General features: G+C 37.1%; 1 protein-coding gene across 1 annotated transcript in view; it reads left to right on the forward strand.

The window, feature by feature from the left end:
• The window catches only part of LOC127837758 (cholesterol 7-desaturase nvd-like), a 49044-nt gene that overhangs the window by 10851 nt on the left and 16213 nt on the right, over positions 1-21980 (forward strand). Inside the window, 2 exon segments of the mRNA XM_052365109.1 lie at positions 16737-16780; positions 16782-16926. Of these exon segments, the coding sequence (XP_052221069.1) occupies positions 16737-16780; positions 16782-16926 (189 nt within the window).

Below are 21980 nucleotides of genomic sequence, written 5' to 3' on the forward strand. Positions count from 1 at the left end.
ACGTCAATTAACCGCGCATTAAGAAAGCTTTACAGCGTATTTTTTGTTACATTGACCCTTTTAGTCAGTTAACTGGATCGACCGCATTTAATTCATAAATGTGTTCTAAACATCAGCTATACGTTATTCAATCAGTGTTTCTTAATCGCACCTACTTTAGATTAAGAAACAATTCCGGCATTATAATTCCAAGTTTATAGTAAATCTATAGAATGCATTTGAATTTCGGAAAGCTTATACATTTTCACGCGAGCAGAGGCATGGGCATGTTACTGCATGGCATTCAAGAAATTATAGTATTGCCACATGCTTAGGTTTTTTGTGGATAGACGTGTACAAATATACATACATTTTGCAATACATTTGCTGTTTAACATATTCATTTTGTCATTTCATGATTGAACGCATCCTATATCGAATTGTTAAAACGGCTTTGTGTGACCATTGCGTAGTCAGCACGTGTTGAATGAAGGAGAAAAGTTGTTAATTATAGTTAATTATAAAGAAAGATATTTAATAAATATATGGACTTTGCCGAATCTGATATCATTTTTCTATATAAGCGCAAACATTTAACATATGATTTCGTTTGTTGAACTTGCTACAGGGTAAACTTTTAAATATACATGTGCTGTCGACGATATCTATTTTTTTGCCTTCTGCTCATGGTGTCAGAGTTAGAAATACCGCTGTCGTAATGTTTGCTAGGATTTGTGCGTATAAACTTATTATTCTGCATGGATGCCGTGAAAGGATCAGCTTCCTAGATGGATAAATACCTTTATGTAGAACTGAAACGCAATATGATATCAATGAGTCCTTTATAACAAACATCGAACGACATAGTTATCCGAAGATATATATTTTGAAGAGCACACACGCCTTTCTCACGAACAGCTATTATTACATGATTGAGTAATTATCTTCAAAGTTCAGAAATGAGCATATTGCTAATAAACTCTTACTTTAAATTATAGTCGTACCTTAACCCTTTCAGTGCGGGAACCGAATTTTGAAGGCCTTTGCAAACAGTTTGGATCCAGATGAGACGCCACAGAACGTGGCGTCTCATCTGGATCCAAACTGTTTGCTATTCTGATAGTATTCTTTGAAAAAAATCGAAGAAAATGTTAATTTTAGAAATTCAGCAGACGACATTTTAGCAGAAGACAAATTACCCAGCATGCAAAGGGTTAAACGTATCGTAAGATCATTGATAAGATAGGGATCCCCGGAGATCCATTGATAAGATAGGGCCCCGGAGATGACAAATCTACGGAAAATCATATCTTTACCGTGTACGTACCTTAACTTGTGCATACATTTCTGTTTAAATGTATTGGTGAAGTCGATTGAAGTTTTTGTCATTTCATTTGGAAACATGTATTAATATAATCTGAGAAATATGTTATATGTACCAAATTGTCGTTCAACACGATTTGTTTAAGCTCGACTCATGGACAGTCTAGGCTTACGGACTCTAACTCTGGAACGCTTTCGATGAAGAACTAGTTCTTTTTGTCTTCGGTGAAATTTCCTCAGTGGGAATCGAACCCAATACCGCCTTATCGTTTAAATAATACAAATTGTAGGCAATGTATCTAATGGAGTTTGACTTATCTAAAAGCTGAACTTTTCGGTGACTTCCTGAAGTTGTAAGATTTCGTTAAGATTAATTATCGATGTTACGCAATATATCGTCACTTAAAAAAGATTATATGTCCAGAAATAAGAGAATTATCGGATAGAAAAATGTTGGTACGAAAACAGGAGGTATGCAGCAATACGTTTAAGTCAAATTGATACCTTCACCATGCTAGGTCTGGTTTATACCTTCACCATGCTAGGTCTGGTTTATACCTTCACCATGCTAGGTCTGGTTTATACCTTCACCATGCTAGGTCTGGTTTATACCTTCACCATGCTAGGTCTGGTTTATACCTTCACCATGCTAGGTCTGGTTTATACCTTCACCATGCTAGGTCTGGTTTATACCTTCACCATGTTAGGTCTGGTTTATACCTTCACCATGCTAGGTCTGGTTTATACCTTCACCATGCTAGGTCTGGTTTATACCTTCACCATGCTAGGTCTGGTTTATACCTTCACCATGCTAGGTCTGGTTTATACCTTCACCATGCTAGGTCTGGTTTATACCTTCACCATGCTAGGTCTGGTTTATACCTTCACCATGCTAGGTCTGGTTTATACCTTCACCATGCTAGGTCTGGTTTATACCTTCACCATGTTAGGTCTGGTTTATACCTTTACCATGCTAGGTCTGGTTTATACCTTCACCATGCTAGGTCTGGTTTATACCTTCAACATGCTATGTCTGGTTTATACCTTCACCATGCTATGTCTGGTTTATACCTTCACCATGCTAGGTCTGGTTTATACCTTCACAATGTTAGGTCTGGTTTATACCTTCACCATGCTAGGTCTGGTTTATACCTTCACCATGCTAGGTCTGGTTTATACCTTCACCATGCTAGGTCTGGTTTATACCTTCACCATGCTAGGTCTGGTTTATACCTTCACAATGTTAGGTCTGGTTTATACCTCCACCATGCTAGGTCTGGTTTATACCTTTACCATGCTAGGTCTGGTTTATACCTTCACCATGCTAGGTCTGGTTTATACCTTCACCATGCTAGGTCTGGTTTATACCTTCACCATGCTAGGTCTGGTTTATACCTTCACCATGCTAGGTCTGGTTTATACCTTCACAATGTTAGGTCTGGTTTATACCTTCACCATGCTAGGTCTGGTTTATACCTCCACCATGCTAGGTCTGGTTTATACCTCCACCATGCTAGGTCTGGTTTATACCTTCACCATGCTAGGTCTGGTTTATACCTTCACCATGCTAGGTCTGGTTTATACCTTCACCATGCTAGGTCTGGTTTATACCTTCACCATGCTAGGTCTGGTTTATACCTTCACCATGCTAGGTCTGGTTTATACCTTCACCATGCTAGGTCTGGTTTATACCTTCACCATGCTAGGTCTGGTTTATACCTTCACCATGCTAGGTCTGGTTTATACCTTCACCATGCTAGGTCTGGTTTATACCTTCACCATGCTAGGTCTGGTTTATACCTTCACCATGCTAGGTCTGGTTTATACCTTCACCATGCTAGGTCTGGTTTATACCTTCACCATGCTAGGTCTGGTTTATACCTTCACAATGTTAGGTCTGGTTTATACCTTCACCATGCTAGGTCTGGTTTATACCTTCACCATGCTAGGTCTGGTTTATACCTTCACCATGCTAGGTCTGGTTTATACCTTCACCATGCTAGGTCTGGTTTATACCTTCACCATGCTAGGTCTGGTTTATACATTCACCATGCTAGGTCTGGTTTATACCTTCACCATGCTAGGTCTGGTTTATACCTTCACCATGCTAGGTCTGGTTTATACCTTCACCATTCTAGGTCTGGTTTATACCTTCACCATGCTAGGTCTGGTTTATACCTTCACCATGCTAGGTCTGGTTTATACCTTCACCATGCTAGGTCTGGTTTATACCTTCACCATGCTAGGTCTGGTTTATACCTTCACCATGCTAGGTCTGGTTTATACCTTCACCATGCTAGGTCTGGTTTATCCGCGCGTATTTTTTAGTTTCAGTGCACCGCCTATGAGAATGTTATTGGATATAATCAGGTTAACTATTTTGAAATCTACTGGTATTTGACAAGGTCGCTGTCTTGCGTTACCCGCTCGAGATGTACTTTAAGATAACTTGTAGCATCCGTATTCTATAAATAGTAATTGCTCAACAGTACGGTAATTTCGCAAACTCGGTATGCTAATAGTATTATTTATGACTTAAATAAGTTCTACAATGAATGAGTAAAGTAAGCCAAGCGATCAACGAGTTAACCCTTTCAGTGCGGGAACCGAATTTTAAAGGCCTTTGCAAACAGTTTGGATCCAGATGAGACGCCACAGAACGTGGCGTCTCATTTGGATCCAAACCGTTTGCTATTCTGATAGTATTCTTTGAAAAAAAAATGAAGAAAATGCTCATTTTACAAATTCAGCAGACGACATTTTAGCAGACGACAAATTTCCCAGCATGCAAAGGGTTAAATACCCAGCATTAATCATGTGTTATTGATGTTGCATGGTAAAGAATTGTTTTCGATGAGAATATTAACCCATTTATGCCCAGTGGACTCTCCTATATCTTTCTAAATTGGATCAATTTATTTCCAAAATAAGGGATGTCAAGTATATTTATTTCTATATTTAGAATACTTCATAAAGAAATTCCTTTTAAGCAAACAGCGCAGACCCAGATGAGACGCCGCATTATGAGGCGTCTCGTCTGGGTCTACGCTGTTTGCAATGTCCTTTTTTCAGGACGCTAGGCATAAATGGGTTAATCATGTGTTTTTGATGTTGCATGGTATTGAATTGTGTTCGATGAGAATATTAAATTACTTACGTGCCATAACAACAGTAAGCTTATTGAGTCTAGGTTAGCAACCGTGAATGCTAATTTTGATTGCAATCGATAATTCCATCACGATGGTGATAATGTATTAAAAACATAATTATTATCATCAGTTCGATGCTAACATAGTCAGACAAATAAGTATGCTTTCAATTGCATGATAACTTCAATTGACGTTTATGGCTTAGTCAAGGTTATGTTTGGAGCTGTTTGATACGAAGTCACACGTCGCTTATGTTGTTGTTTATATATATACAAAATATAGTCGAGTTTTATATCTGAATGTGCATTAGACGATCTGGACAATACAAAAAAAAATCATAATTTGTATTTAATTTAGGGAAAGGTACTTATACAAACTATATTATTGATAACTATATAATTTGTGATTTAATGTGAGCTCTCCAATTACACTGACTATATTTCTAAGCGTGAGGTTTGGCATTCTTTAAACTGGTTTTAACGCAACATTCTTTGCATTGATAAATCCAAGGCGGTGATCCCATATGTTTTAATGATTTATGTTTAATATTCTGTTGTACGTAGTATCATGTATGTTCTATTATTTCTAAACCACATTTACCACGCATTTTAATATTGCATAGCCCGGAAGAAATCCTTACTCAAAATAAGTTTATTACATACATTGTATAGCATATATAAACCAATTAATATAGCTAAGAATAGACTTGTATTCTTAATTGTTTTACTTCCGTCGTATCAGTGAGAGAGTTTCGTATAACATATGTTTAAATTAGAAAGCAAACCATTTATCGAGAATCTCAAAAGACATGTTAAAATTAGCTTGACATTTATAAAAACTGATTGGCTGCATGTTTAAATGAAGGTGCACAGATGAGCTACCACGAACCGCGTTTTTAAGGATATTTAGTAAAAACATCCTAATATATTGGCCGTGCTCTGTTGGGCCGAGCTTTTATGACATTTTCTGTTTAAATGTGTCGTGTTCTCTGAGAAAACGGGACATAATGCATGTGCGTAAAGTGTTGTCTCAGATTAGCCTGTGCAGTCCGCACAGGCTAATCAGGGACGACACTTTCCGCTTAAACTAGACTTTCGGTAAAAAAGGACTTCCTTTAAAAAAATACCATTAAAGCGGAAAGTGTGATCCCTGATTAGCCTGTGCGGACTGCACAGGCTAATCTGGGACGACACTTTACGCACATGCATTTTGCCCAATATTCACAGAACAAGACACAAATAAAGTTTCTGTTTAGGTGGAAAGTGTCGTCACACTTTTCGCACATGCATTAAACCCCGTTTTCACAGAGCATGGCTCATATGTTTTCCTTTACCCGTATGTCAAGGCATATTTTAAAAGCATAAATGTGAATGTTTTATTCATTAACGGTTCACTTTACATAAGAGGAATTTACATTATATCTGAAATATCTTAAGTATTACTTGTTTGATCACTCCTTTGTGTACCTTAGCATGCTATCAAATTTTAAGTACTTGTTTTGACGCATACTTTAAATTCAAGTATTTGTTTTGGCGCAATTTTACTTTTTTCCCCATATCAACGTTTTAAACAACTAACCTTTTTAATTTAATGTGAATTCGCAATTAGTTATTCAATATTAATAAATCGTCGATTATGGTTTTCGTTCGGATATCTTCGTAAAAGCGCGTACATTGTTGACACGAACAAAAACTCACACCTTTATCAGAATCGAGCATATCACTACCGTGATGCTATATATCAAGCTTCAAGCTTGTTGATCTTATCAGGCCGATTCTCGAAGTAGATATAACTTTAATATTTCTTTTTATCTAATGTCGTCAATAGATCAGATGTTGACTTCGGTATCTTTATAACTGTAACCTTGCATTTTTGCGATTTTATTTTCTGACTTCTTGGCGTACATTGAGTGGCTTGCCTTATCTGCCAAACTGACAAGTATAAACGGTGCCTTTGATCTAATTGTGTTTTGTCGTACGTCGTATATTTACATAGGTGGTGAGAAGACGTGATGTACTTCAATTGAAATCATAATGGACGCAACCAAGGGAGTGTGTTTAAGCAGTACAAATAAAGCTTTTCGTAATTTCGAAATGACATGATGCCTAATAAAACTGAAATGTTGTTAAAGTGGTATGTCGACGGAATATTGTAATCAAGACACGAAATATTAATTAAAATGTCATACGGTTCCAGTGGGAATCGAACCATGCCTAAAAATCGCGCACTTAAGTCATACAATTAAACCACCCAGACCGTAACCCTTAGTGCGCGTGCGCATAGATATTCTTTATAATTTACATATCGAGGTTCCATGGATCCCAGTAACGTGGTGTTTGCCTTGCGACGAAATGTCAAGGGTTAGATCCCCACGATGTTTTCTTATGATTGTCCCCATACAATCATGCATGTTCTGGTTTTGTTTATACGAGTAATCGGATATGACTAAGGCTGTGTGCGTAATGGAGCTCAAATAATTACGTCTGAAATAAAACGTCAAAAGAAATACAATGATATATATAAGCATGATGTTAGGGATACACGTATATCTATACTATAAAGATGTTGTTTGCTGATAGACGTCAGACGATACGAACATCAAATGTAAAAGTTGCGTGAATGTGGTGTACAGTTGGTACGTCGGTAGCGTGAATGTGGTGTACAGTGGGTACGTCGGTAGCTTGAATGTGGTGTACAGTGGGTACGTCGGTAGCGTGAATGTGGTGTACAGTGGGTGCGTCGGTAGCGTGAATGTGGTGTACAGTGGGTACGTCGGTAGCCTGAATGTGGTGTACAGTGGGTATGTCGGTAGCGTGAATGTGGTGTACAGTGGATACGCCCGTAGCTTTATTTAGTAATACTTTGTTTAGTCGGCTTAGTAAAACTTTTCAGAAAATATGTTCACGTATGTTTAAACCATTTATGACTATCGTCTAGAAAAAAAGGCCTTGGCAAACAGCGTAGACCCAGATGAGAAGCCGCTTGATGCGGCGTCTCATCAGGGTCTGCGCTGTTTGCTTAAAGAAATTTCTGTAAGAAATATTCTAAATTTATAAATAAATATACTAGACATCCCTAATTTTGGAAATAAATTGATCCAATTAAGAAGGATGGAAGAGTCCACTAGGCATAAATGGGTTAATGGGACTGCCAGATGCAATACATGTCAATAAATCGAAATACAACGGTGAAGTACCTGGCGATGTCCGCGAGTTTAACAGTTCGTCGTTTACGGCGAATTATGGGCGTTTTGATTGTGTTTTAAAATATCACATACGTGAAGCATATTTATGTACACTAAATTTATTAACTGCTACAAGAAAATAACGCTTGGTTTTATTTACGTGTAAGACCGAACTTTTTTCGTTACTGGCTACACATTTGATGAGGGGTTAACAAAACGAACTTTTACACGATGTTTGATCTTTGGCTGAACGCACAGCTCGCATTTGTATGTGTTCTTTTCTTTTTTTTCCGGCATGCATTGCTATGAATTCTGTTTGTAGAAAGAATATTATGGAATCAATTGTGATCATACTAAATTAGTAAATTCCAAGTAAATATGTTCCGTGTTAAAAAAATAAAACCCATTTGCAACATGGTTATATCGCATTGAATGTTTGCACACAAAGTTCCAAACCATATACATGTTCTAAAACTTGTAACTATTAATGCACCAACTGTGCTAGTGTCAGTTATTTTTCATGAAGTGTAAGCGGTGTATTGGATCAAAAGTCAAACAAATTTCGCCTGTGAAAAAGTAAAGTACATCATATTATTGAAATAGGATATCAGTTTCCCTTAACAATTGACGATAAATTGATTAACTTAAACGTCAAACTGAATTGGTGTTAATACGGACACTAGTACGTAGATTTTTAACAAGACATGTTAGTTTCAGGTTTACAAACCGAACTTCTCAATGTGTTTACATAAGAAGAATCTATTGACTTTTCTTGAGATATTGTATGGGTTTTGTCGGAGGAATTCGCAAATAAAAGTAAAGAGCATATTAAAGGATATTTAGCGAGTTTGAACGTATTAAAATGAAGAATTTCATGATACAGTGAACTTTTTATGACCGCACCCTTTTTGGTCATGCTGAACAAACGAAACATGCTTCCAAGATTGTCCTTTATTATGCTCCCCATATATAGAGAATAATAGGTTGGTGACGTGGATGGAGAATGGTTATCTGGCAAGTCGGAGGAAGTTATCGGGTGAGCCTATAAGATCCTCCGACGAGCCAGATAACCATTCTCCATCTACGTCACCAACCTATTATTCTATTTATCCGTTCACATTTACAACATTCGTTGAAATGTTCCTAAAATATCTAGTTTTCGATTATTATGTGTTTAAATATTTAAAGGGTCCTTTTCACAGATTTTGGCATGTTCTGGAGTTATTCATTAAATGCTTTCTATTGATAAATGTAAACATTTGATCGTAAAAGCTGCAGTAAAAAATAAAGAATACAATTTAAAAAAAGGAAAAAAAACTTTGCCTGGAGCAGGTTTCGAACCAGTGACCCCAGGAGTCCTGCCGAGGTCCTGAAGTAAAAACGCTTCTACCCTCTCGGCTATTGTGACAAGTATACATAAGAGACGTATTTTATACCTTATAAAAGCAATCTTCGTAGTGTCGCAAAATTTAACGACAACATCAGAACTATCCAAATTATTCAATCGTTTCGCGTTGCAACGCTTTATAATTTTTAGGTTTTAAAATCGTCAAAAGATGCATATAATGGCTATATTAGACCATATTAAATGTTCAGTAATACTGTTTCCTCACAAATATCATAACTAAAACGAAAATTTGCGAATCTGAAACAACTTTTTTCAATTTTGTCAATTTACCAAAACGTGAAAAGATCCCTTTAATTTGGAAAAAAAAACACTCGAACAAAAACATTGTGACGTCACGTCATGCAAAACGCTTAGGCTAGCTTTCATCTTGTTAAACAACACAGAAATCGAGTCAATCCTTATTAATTCAATACACAAAGACTTAATAATGCTGTTAAAACAATAATGTTTAAACAAACAGTACTTTACATTTATTTTGTATTTTTTTAAATTGAAATAAAGTATATTTTATTAAAAGGAAATAGTACAGGCATGCGCATGCGCGGAGAGCAACTGACGGATATTCGAGATCACGTGGTCATCTAGCCTAATATCTTTTGGGATATTAGGTTACCTGGTTATCGGGCTGATTTAAAGGCATGTGACAGGATAAATATATATATGGGGAGCATATAGTTGCCAGTTTGAGGTTACTTCCTTCCGTCACACTTTTGCTACCGTTTCTCATAGCACCTTGAATACTTTACATATCGCTTTCATATTTGTCATGTAGGTACCTTGCATGGACCTCAACCTTTTGATGGGGATTGAGGTCACTGGGGTCAAGGTCACCGAGGCTAATAAAAGACTTCCTTCCGTCACACTTTTGCTACCGTTTCTCATAGCGCCTTCAATACTTTACCAATCGCTTTCATATTTGGCATGTAGGTACCTTGCATGGACCTCTACCTTTTGATGAGGATTAAAGTCACTGGGGTCAAGGTCAAGGTCACCGAGGCTAATAATATACTTCCTTCCGTCACCCTTTTGCTACCGTTTTTCATAGCGTCTTCAATACTTTACCAATCGCTTTCATATTTGGCATCGAGGTACCTTGCATGCACCTCTACCTTTTGATGAGGTTTGAGGTAACTGGGGTCAAGGTCAAGGCCACCGAGGCTAAAATAGACTTCCTTCCTTCACACTTTTCCTACCGTTTCTCATAGCGCCTTCAATACTATACCAGTCGCATTCATATTTGGCATGTAGGTACCTTGCATGGGCCTCTACCTTTTGATTAGGTTCGAGGTCACTGGGGTCAAGGTCACTGAGGCTAATAATAGATTTTCTCAAGGTCATACTTGTTTCCACACAATTAAACCATATATCGACAAAGCATCGTTGGGGATCAGTGTTTTTTTCACTTATAGGGGAATGGAAGCGGGGCCCGTCCAAGGGGAAAAATGCGTCGTTTTTTAGGAAAAGGGGAAAATTAGAAATTCACTCTTTTATATGTAATGATATTGATTATATGAATACACATGTTTGTATGAATATAATATTCACAGCAGAATGTCTCTGTCCTTTTTCTGATATATATATTAATGATTTGTTTCAACATTAGTTTTAGACAGTTCAGCCTTCATGCACAGTCTGTTTTCTTAGCCATTTTGAGTCTAATTGAGTTTTTAGATCGATTAAATGGCAAATTTGAGCATTTTTATCAATAAAATGGACCAAATTGGAATGTTTTTATCAACAAATAATGACACAATATAGATTCATCAGGCCTTTTCCTGGCCATTTTGGGAGAAAAATGCAATTCATGTGAAAAGTCCACCGATTTGGGAAAATCTAATCTAATTTAATATAACACTTTATAATAATTAAAAATCATATAAATTATAGTTGTATACTTTGTTAGTTATTTATGAAATAAATGTGAGATATATTTATCATGATTATGAAACAGTTCTTTCTAAAAAAAATAAATAATAATAATAATTTTTTTTTAATATCTGGAAGGGATTTTTTTACAAAATGGGGGAAAAATATATAATCTTTTTTTAGGTGAATGGGGCCATTTTCACAGATACGGCTCATATAAGTTTACCCCATCATAACACTCGAGCTACATGTATCTAGTAGTACGACAATTACATACGAAGTCGTTAATTTCCTTTGACATCCTTTACATACGCCTATATAATCAAGATAAGATACACATATACAAGAAACCTTAACTTATTACAATATTATATACAAATATACAAGATATATATATATGGAAACAAATACATTAAGTATAGTAAAGTGGAGACAATCGTGTATATATATTAATTCTTCTTGAATGCTCTGAGCTTTATGGGTACTTTTATTGGTACATATATATATTCTTTTTAAGGCGTTTAAGGATGAACGAAAGTCTCCACGTTACTGTATTTTATGTATTTGTCGTCAAAGCTTAAAGTAACGTCATATCACTTGCATAGTTAAAGTTACATTGATAGTAAGGCTATTGGCAGAGGAGTTTTACTAGTTTAGATTTAGGCTGTCTGGTAGCGTATTAGTTGGTACACTCGCCTCTCACTTAGGCTATCCGGGCTCAATCCCCATTCCCGTTCACATGTGAGTTTGGTTGGTGTTCATCTGTCCGGGTGCTCCAAATCCCCCCCCCCCCCCAACCGAAGACCACGCGAAATTGAAAATCTGTAAATACAAAATAAATAGATGGAGAGTGTAGCTTGTACAAAATTCCACCAAATACGTAAGTCTAGTAAGTTAACCCATTTAAACCTAGTGGACTCTCCCATCCTTCTAAAGTGGATCAACTTATTTTCAAAACTAGGGGTGTCAAGTATATTTATTTCTATATTAAGAACATTTCTTACAGAAATTCCTTCAAGCAAACAGCGCAGACCATGATGAGACGCCGCATCATGCGGCGTCTCATCTGGGTCTACGCTGTTCGCCAAGGCCTTTTTTCTAGACGCTATGCATAAATGGTTAATTAGGTAGGGATGCTGAGGCACACTGTGGCCTCCCATAATGTAACATAGGGCGCTGAAGGATCTTATAAACTTCGATAGATTCACGAAGATATTTATGGACCACTAATTGCCCTCAAAGACGATCTTATTAACTGAAATTCACATGGTAGCAATTAATTGCGCTGTATCATTGTCAACAAAAGGTGAAAATGCCAAGCAAGGATAGGCAGCATTCACCACTGTGTCTCAAAGGCGGGTACATGTTACCGCACATTTGATATTAAATGTTGTATTAGTATTACCGTTGTCGCAGTAGCTCATTATAAAAAGACTACGTATAATATGGGTGAGTATACACGATCGTCCACGTGATTTGTTTATTAAACTGAAATATACACGTTATGCTTTATTCGTTATAATTGTGAAATGACCGTGGGTTTGATGAAATTGCTAAACGTATCGCTGCTAACCTTGATATAAGACAAAGTCTTGCAGGTTTTATTACCACGCCTGACTCACGCCTTGCGTTTATCATGATATTGCGATCGTATGATGAGAATCATCGCTTAAAGTGTTCAATGATAACATTATAAGCTGATAAACTTAGAAGATAGTACGCATGTCTTCTTCTGTGTCATGAGTACGACATACAGTTGAAATGCATGTTGTCACTGGACGCATTAACCGGCCGCTATTTGCCGCCTGAAAAAAACGACATATTTGGGTTACTTTTTGTATCAGTGACGTTCCCTTTATCTTGCGCAAACAAGACCTTAAGTTTATTAGAAATCTTTCAAATGTTAGGTTATCAAAAATAAATCACTCGACCTTCCCTGCGAGATGCAAAAATGATTAGAGGTTATCTAACTAGCGGCAAAGTACATTCCATATTAAAGCAAAAACGCAACACGTGACACTCATCGATATCATTTATATTCGTCGCTTTAATGTTTTTTGGTTTAATAAACAACTTTTTCGTGGACACAAACATTTGTGGATTTAAGATTTTGTAAAAAAAAGAACATGTCTGATTTTGTAAAAAAAAAAAAAATTCAATTTTGAAAAAAATAGAAAATTTCTGATTTTTGAAAAAAAAAATCTGATTTTGGAGGAAAAAAACAACGTCTTCGGTCATTTGCTAATGTGTTTATCTTAATTTCGTTGATCTTTTTAACAACGAAATGTGCGAAAATGTATGTCCTACACATTATAATGGTATTTAGTATTTGAAAAAGCATCTTCAGGTACCACTTCGCTGCTGTTAATCGATTTGCTTATACAAAAATAAAAGTATTATCAAATACCTTTTATACACAGTTAATATTTATCTCATTCGTTAATCGATCGAATTTCTTAAGTTTGTCTAAAAGTCAATTACAGACGGACGTCACTTAAGATAAATTTGTATTCTATTTGCATACACTACCAAGAAACAAGGATGGAATAGCTGACATATTATTGGTAAATTGACTATTTCTCGCGCATTTATTGTAAGGAAATAGTGAGAGAATATTAATATGGTATAATTATAACACTTAGATATGCGAAACTGTTTGTCTTGATATAGAACGTATCACAATATTAACACATTCTTGATATTTCATTTGTATAAGTGGACGAGGTTTCGTTTTTCTACGTCATTATATCAATGAAAACTTTGAGAAAAAACGTTATTGGAATAGACCATCTCGTTTTCATATACGTTTATTGAATCGGAACATCGGAGCTGAGCGTGAAAAACGGGTAAATCACACCTGGAAGTCTCGCACCTGCTAATTAAGGACGAAACTTTCGCCTTCACGGGGTTTATTTTTGGAAGCGATTTTCTCAAAAAAGAATACTGGCATTAAAGCGGAAATTGATATAGTAGAATATGACCGTTTTCTGAGGTCCAGATCCGGTTTTGAAAAGCTTTTTACGGAAAACTTGACGAAGTTGCTTAAATCGACACAAAGAATCTTTCCAAGTACTCCGCTTTATCGTATTGATGTTATTCACATTAAGATGCGTTGAACAGGTCGCTCTAAATGTTTTAACCCTTTCCCCCATAAGAAGCAAAGTGAAAATGCTTTTGCAACCAGCATAAAAACAGAACAGCCTGCGAGTAACTCGCAGTCTGTTTAGATTTTATGCTGTTCATCAGTAACTAAGGATTGGAAATGAAGCCTTTAAAACTTGAATTTAGTAAGGAAGGTATTTAATTAATTGTAACTTTCTAAAGGACTACACCTGCGTCAAAGTACGTATCTAAGTGCTTAATGGTTAAAGAAGAAAACATTGGATGACACATAAAATAATCTATTTGGAAATTTTGACTTAAATGCATCTTAGTTTATTTATTTTATTTCGATTGCATCGTAAGCATCAAGCTTATTAAAAATCTCTCGGGTCCGTTTCCTGGTCCTAGAACCAGTACTTGGTGTATTAGGGGGAGATATAACAAACGTTCCCACAGTGAGGATCGAACCAATGACCTCCCGGTCGTTAGGCGGACACTATATCCATTACACCACGGCGACCAAAATGCATCTTAAGTAAAGTTTTCCCTACGGAGCTTTGCGAACAGCGGCCTTGGATGTAAAGCTGTGGAGTAGCATTATCATAAAACCCTATGTCTTCCTGGTGACACAGTGATAATTAACGTCAACACGAATGAAATGTCGTTTATTAACAACTTACAAATCCTGTTCCTGTTACAATTTCGTAGTTGTTAATTAAGTCTTGACGGCTTTTCAAACACGTCGGTCAATGAGGTAATTGTCCATCCGTTTCAATACCTGCGGCAAGAGATCGCTATGACGTGCCGTACATTCCTGATTACTAAGTCTGTTTATAAGAATGTTGGACTCTGGGTGTGAGTCTGTCATACGACATAAATGTTATTCAGTGGCGTAGTTGTACCATTAAGTATTACATTTCCATACACTCGATATTCTTTTGAAAGTTGACTCTTGTCGTCGGGTTCGTTCTATTTGGTCACATACCACGGCTCATACATGTATTTAATACACTAACATTAAAGTAAAACTTCACATGTGTTGGCGATTTTGTATTATGCCGGCGACAAAAAGTTATTAATCATACATGCAAATTAGCTGAAATACACCCCTTATTCTTGAAAGACATGTTAGGATTCTCATACACGTACGTATGTCTATGACGAATGCACACATTGAGCGGAAAATCTAGATATGAACTGCGTCGTGCGAAAACGGGGTTTAAGCCACATGCGGCCGATGTAGCTCCAGAAAAGCCACCCTGTCACCAATAGTCACGTAAGGTTTCATGTACTCATTAGCGGCGGTCAGTGGAGCTCCTGACCGGCCGAACCGAACGCGCAGGCTGGTCTGGGTCTACGCTGGCCGCAAACGGCATAGAATAAATTGCAATATGACGCGGGTCAATTATTATGTCTTATTGGCCCATGTTTGCGACATTAGGTCACAGTTTGATGCTCACACCTGAGAATAGCAATGTTCTCATAACTGAGTAAAGCAATGCAGCAAAATTATTTCCCTGCTGTGCTTTAAACAAATTTTTCGTTTTGTGTGCAAATACAAAACAGTCATCTCTGTAACTCCTACAAATTTCAATGGAAAACTTTACACATGGCCACACAGACAAAATATGACTTTATATAATCAAAGTTAAAGGACTGGACGAATGCGAATAATAGTTGTTGTAATTTTTTGATATGATATTAATTTGCGGAAACATGCCCGATCTCGGAGTGGCCACGGACAGCTACGCTACTGAAAATAACAAACCGATTTGTTACTTAAACGTCTTTGAGATTATTGCAAATATAACATTATTCGCTGCACATTAGGTCATCGATTTGTGATTGATAAGACGATATGGCTATTGTTCACAATTTCCGTCGAATTAAGATTCTTGAACGAGACATCGGTAGCCAGGCGCGAAGAAGTATGTTAACCACGTGCGGACCACGTGTTGTCATTGCTCATTCCAAAGTAAATAATAGTTGAAGAAACATGTTTAACTCTTCGTCATTTTTATTTGATTTTCACGGTGAATATTATAAACAGTAGTTCGCAATGAGTCTGACATGCTTTAATTTCAAATCGAACACTCGATTTGTTTGCACATTTAATCAAATTTGACGTGGATGACGACCGAAACTGTACATGTTAACTCTAGAGACACTGCTGGGTGCGTCTATACAATGTGCTTTGCTTATCTGTTTTGAACATGACTCACATGTGCACGACTTAATGATAACGCAAATAGTTTTGAAATCGGTTGACGCAAAAACCCACGCGTTTAATGGTGGATTTCTTGGTAAAAAGGAAGGGTTAAGATAATCATAAGACAACACTCACCCGCCCCCTGTCAAACTGATAATGTACATGTATGTTCCTTGATTTCGTTGATGGGCGTGTAGATATACAACATTTAAGAACAATTGGAAATTTAACTGTTTAGTTCTGATCACTTTAATTTTGGGGTTTTATTAATTGAATTACATTTTCGTTAAAAAATACCTTAATCTGAGAACAAGCCGCATGAACCATTTTCCACTCAGATACACGTCCCTTCGAAAATACAGTAAATTAAAAACCGTTCTTATTAGATGTAATATACAGATGAGCCACAAACAAGATTAAACATGAGCAGTCTGGATTTATGCTGGTTTCATATAGCTATTTTTACTTTGCTTCTGAGTCGGAAAGGTTCTTACATCCCTCGTCCTACTATTTCAGGCCTGCAGTTGGCGGTGTTCCGAGACGAGCATGGGACCTCTCACTGCCATCGACGCCTACTGTCCGCACATGGGGGCGAACCTCGCGGTCGGTGGTCGTGTTATTGGAGACTGCATAGAGTGCCCTTTTCACGGCTGGAAGTTCCGGGGCCACGACGGGAAGTGCGTGAGCATCCCATACGCCGATAAAGGTAAACATGACAATATCGCTGTTTTGTTGAATTCATGTTAGATTGTACACAAATGCGGATAGCCCACTTAACGTTTGTACGTATCTCTTGTTGCGTAAAAATCACGATATTGCTGTTATGTGCTTAATGTTAGACATAACACAAATGCGGACAACCCACTCAACGTTTCTTTGATTTCCATTGACACAATCGCGCTCGCTGTAGCGTAGTTTGTCTGCTGTCGCCATAGCAACCAGGCGCCTCCCACTCTTGGAGCGTTCTTGTGACACGAAAGACTGGTTTTTCCCATAAAAATGGACTCAAAAGCGTCTAAATAACCCTTAACATTTCGATTCAATCAATAGAGTTATACGAATAACTTGCTCTGTTATCGTTGTCAGGGATGTGGCCAGATAAAGCATGTGTATTATTAACTGGGTATTGTCTTTTACATTAAAAAACAAAAACATTTGTGCGTTCGAATAACTTAAATAGATGCAGTTGAACAACTAAGCATAAACCTTGTAGTGTGCCCAACGAATCGTTTAATGTATCACATTAACTTCTCATACTCGAGTAATTAGCGCAGTTGAGTACAAATTAACCTTCCTTCGGCATTTTTTTTTTGAAAATACATTAAAAAGCGAAACTTTGTCGCCTGACATGCGATACTTGACTGCATGATCAAATTTCATTGTTTGCGAAACAAACAAATACAACTTGCTCCTCGCATTCTTTCTTTACACAGCAGTAAAATAGTTTGCAACCACGGTCTTCTGAAGTTTATATTTATCACATTTGAATCACTAAAAGTTGATGACAGCATAGCATCTTTTCAGCCGAATGGATGCTTGATTCAGTTTAGTTTAAATAAACCTCGCACAGGGAAAACGAGGTTTTGATATCTGTAGTGTGTCGAGATTGAACAGTCCTTGCTTGTAGAAGTTGTACAGTCGCTCTCAAATACGGGGGTTTAATGCATGTGCGTAAAGTGTCGTCCCAGATAAGCCTGTACAGTCCGCACAGGCTAATCAGGGACGGCACTTTCCGCTTTAATAGTATTTTTAGTTTCAAGGAAGTCCCTCCTTACCGAAAATCAAGTTTAAGCGGAAAGTGTCGTCCCTGATTAGCCTAGTGCGGACTGCACAGGCTAATCTGGGACGACACTTACGCACATGCATTATGGCCAGCTTTCACAGAACAAGACACATATGCTTGATTAGATTCAGTACAGTATGGTTATTGAGCTATATTGTTCACATTAATTATTTTTGTAATAAGTATCTGTTGAAAATATCAGTTGCTGGACTTGCTTTCCTAAGTAACAATAGCATGCTTAAATGGGTAGACATTTTACGCGCTTGTTTTAAGCCCAGTTTTTTTAGAGTGAAGCCTAAATCTGTTAACTGCACCTAAAAGGCAAGCAAGAGCATTTGCCGTACGAATACACTTTCAAGACTTCTTGGATATATATTCAGTGTCTTAAATGGATCCTTTTGGGGAGACTTGACAAGGCCGCCTAAACGGCTAAAGTCCACGGACATTCCGATATCCAGTTTCATTTACTCATGTACCTCATTGATATAAAAGTCAATTTTCACCACGTTGAACTTCAATCGAGTTTGAATACAAAACTGCGATATTCCGCTACAAGATATGAAAATATCATTTATCATTGATGATAGACGGTCTTAGTTTTCATTGTCAAACTTTAAATTATATCATGACTTCTCATTTCCATTATTCGTAAATAATAGTAAACTAGGAGTTCGAAGTTTGTCAACTTCGGAAAGGCATTATGTGGAATATCGGCATTCGTATTTGAAGGTTAACAATGAATTCAATTGAAATAATTGATAGGTTAAAACCAATAATAGTCGCGAGTCGTTGCACACACTCAATAGCCACAGAAATATGGAGTATTTAGTGCGTACACTGGCATACATGAAATAGGAATATCGGGAAAAAAGCCAAGCCTACATGAAACTAGCAACTTGTACGACGCTGTGTCAAGTATCAATATTCATCTCCTTATCATTTTAAGTTGATAATACAATTTTAAGGATCGGACTTATGGAATTTGAACCAAGCATGCATTCCTATTTACACCGCGTTTCGTAATAAAGTTGCTGATACGATTGACGAAAGACGCTAATACGCTTTATTTCAGACGATGCTCTTATAAATTTTGTAATACAAAACCGTGCTTTCCCCTCCAAAATGTAAGGCGAAAATACTACTTAAATGACAAAGTCACTTGTCGCCATCTGAGACAAGTAGCTTAAGACGGCACTTACTGCATGGTGCCGCGGAATCGCTCTTATAAGCTTCTTACTGACGGAGTGCGGGTTTGGCATAAAGGATACATGGGATGAAAGTATGGCAAAATGTATGGGCCCCACTCTTACAAAGCCACCTTTAATACATCTGCGTAAAGAGCCTTCCTCGTAAGCCTGTGCAGTCCGAACAGGCTTATCAGAGACGACACTCTCCCCCCTGGACTGGATTTTTGTTTAGAAAAGACTTTCTTTGAATGAAAAATTCCATGAAAGCGAAAAAATTGTAGTCCGTTATTAGCCTATGCTGACTACACAGGCTAATCTGGGACGACCCTTTACACTCATGTATTAAGTGCGGATGACACAGAACTAGGCTCAAGTAAACAAAAGTGCCTCGTTCTGTTAGATTCGATTAGTGATCTCGCGTGTTCGTTAAATGAAGTTAAAAAAAACAAAACTTCTTTTAATAAAAAGTGTTGAAATTTCTGTTCAAAATACATGTATTTCATAATTGTATTATGGTGCATGACATTCTACCATGATTAGGTTCTATTCAACTCGCGTCTGAAAGACACGATATATTGGTGTACTTGGCTGTATTATTAGTTACACAATGAGCCTTGTTCTGAGAAAACTGGGCTTAATGCATTTGCGTAAAGTGTCATCCCAGATTAGCCTGTGCAGTCCGCAAAGGCTAATCAGGGATGACACTTTCCGCCTAAACTTGATTTCGGTAAGGAGGGACTTCCTTGATACTAAAAATACCATAAAAGCGGACTGCACAGGCTAATCTGGGACGACACTTTACGCACATGCATTAAGCCCAGTTTTCTCAGAACGCAACTCCAATGTCATTTCGCAATTACAGTGCATGCGCTGGAGATTTGCCAATCTTACTTTAACCAAATGTCTCACGTCGGTACAGGCTTTATGAAAGGCGTTTGATAATTTACTAATATGGTTTACTAAAAGAGTATTGCTTCTGATTATTGCTATGAAAGTGTCATCACAATCAGCTTAATGATTAATATATGTTGATGAAACAGGTCGAACATTGATATAATCAATATACCGGTAGTGTTGAACAGACAAATGAATACCATTCTATTTGATGTTTAAAACCATTGAATTAAATATGACATCGCTCAGTGTTTTGGAACGTTGTATCTATAATGGTTTCTACATATTTAATTCGTTTGTACTATCAACATTTACCCGAGTTATAGCTATACTCCATTCAATTTAGTTTAAATGTTCTACGTTAAAATTTATAGATCTAGTTCAAGATCTTACATTTTCAAGAAAAACAAGATTGAACTTGTGTTTTACGTTTCTGTAATCCGAACTACGTGTTAAAAACTAAAATAAAATAAATTAGAACATCGAAGCTCAAAATGTCGAAAACTGTATGTGCATGTATTGTCTTTTTTAAGTTTTGTAACGTTCTATAACATGTCCTTGTTGTTCCGTAATTGATCCAGTTATAAGGACACATAATCTAATTTGTTCAACCTTAAATATGATTACAAGCGATTTAATTTTTGTCTTCTGAACGAGAGGTTTATCCTTAAAAACGTTACATAAGGACTTTGCATTGTGCCGCCATGATATTGTGTAAGTAAGTGCGACTCGTTTTTGGGACATTAAATCCATTCTAATTTATAACACGTGTTATAAATACCACATTATGAAAAGGCTCTACGGGAAGCATGTAGACACAAAACTATTTGTAATTTGTTTTTGTAACGGCGATAGCTTTAGCTACAATAGGTTGATTGCAGATTATTATTAATCCGTATTGGTTATTGGAGACCGGTGCGTACGAACTATTAGCACATAAGAATGACCAAAACTGGTTGATCGGTTTATTACCGCTCTCTTGACTTAGATATGACCGCTCTCTTTACCGAGATATTACCGTTCTCTTGACCGATTGCATGTGCGGACTACACAGGCTACCTTTCGACGAGACGTTCAGCTTAACCCATTTATGCCTAGTGGACTCTCCCATCCTCTAAATTGAATCAATTTATTTTCAAAATTAGGGATGTCTAGTATTTATTCCTTTATTAAGAATATTTCTTACAGAAATTCCTTTAAGCAAACAGCGTAGACCCTGATGAGACACCGCATTATGCGGCGTCTCACCTGGGTCTACGCTGTTTGCCAAGGCCTTTTTCTAGACGCTAGGCACAAATGGGTTAAACTGGAGTTCCATAAAAAGATACGTCATTTTAACAAATAAAACATAAAAGAGAAAGCTTCGTCCCAGATAATTATGTGCGGACTGCACATGCCAATCTGGGACGAAACTTAACATACGTGCATTAAGCCCTTTTTTCCCAGAGCGAGGCTCATATTTTGTATTGTTCTTGTATGTCAAAACAGCAGTCATTACGGAAGAAACACTCGTTTCAGTGCATGACGATATACGTCTTTATTTATAAAATAAAGTCACCATCCACAGACAAATAACTCAATTCATGCTAAAATGCCATCAGATATAATGACAGTGATGTTCATTTTCATTTGGACGTATAACTGTTCGGCTTATAAGGAATATGTTTAATTACGTATTGTTCCAAAGCGCTCGGTACAAATGGATTGAATATGAGCATCGCTTTGTGAAACGGGGATTTAATGCATATGCGTGAAGTGTCGTTACAGAGCAGCCTGTGCAGTCCGCACAGGCTAATCAGCGACAACACCTTCTGGTGAGAATTTCGTTCAGTAAGGACTTCATTTAAACAAGCAATACAATAACAGCGGTAAGTGTCGTTCCTGATTGACATGTAC

Source organism: Dreissena polymorpha, chromosome 7, assembly GCF_020536995.1.
Source record: "Dreissena polymorpha isolate Duluth1 chromosome 7, UMN_Dpol_1.0, whole genome shotgun sequence".
Classification (NCBI taxonomy): Eukaryota; Metazoa; Mollusca; class Bivalvia; order Myida; family Dreissenidae; genus Dreissena; species Dreissena polymorpha.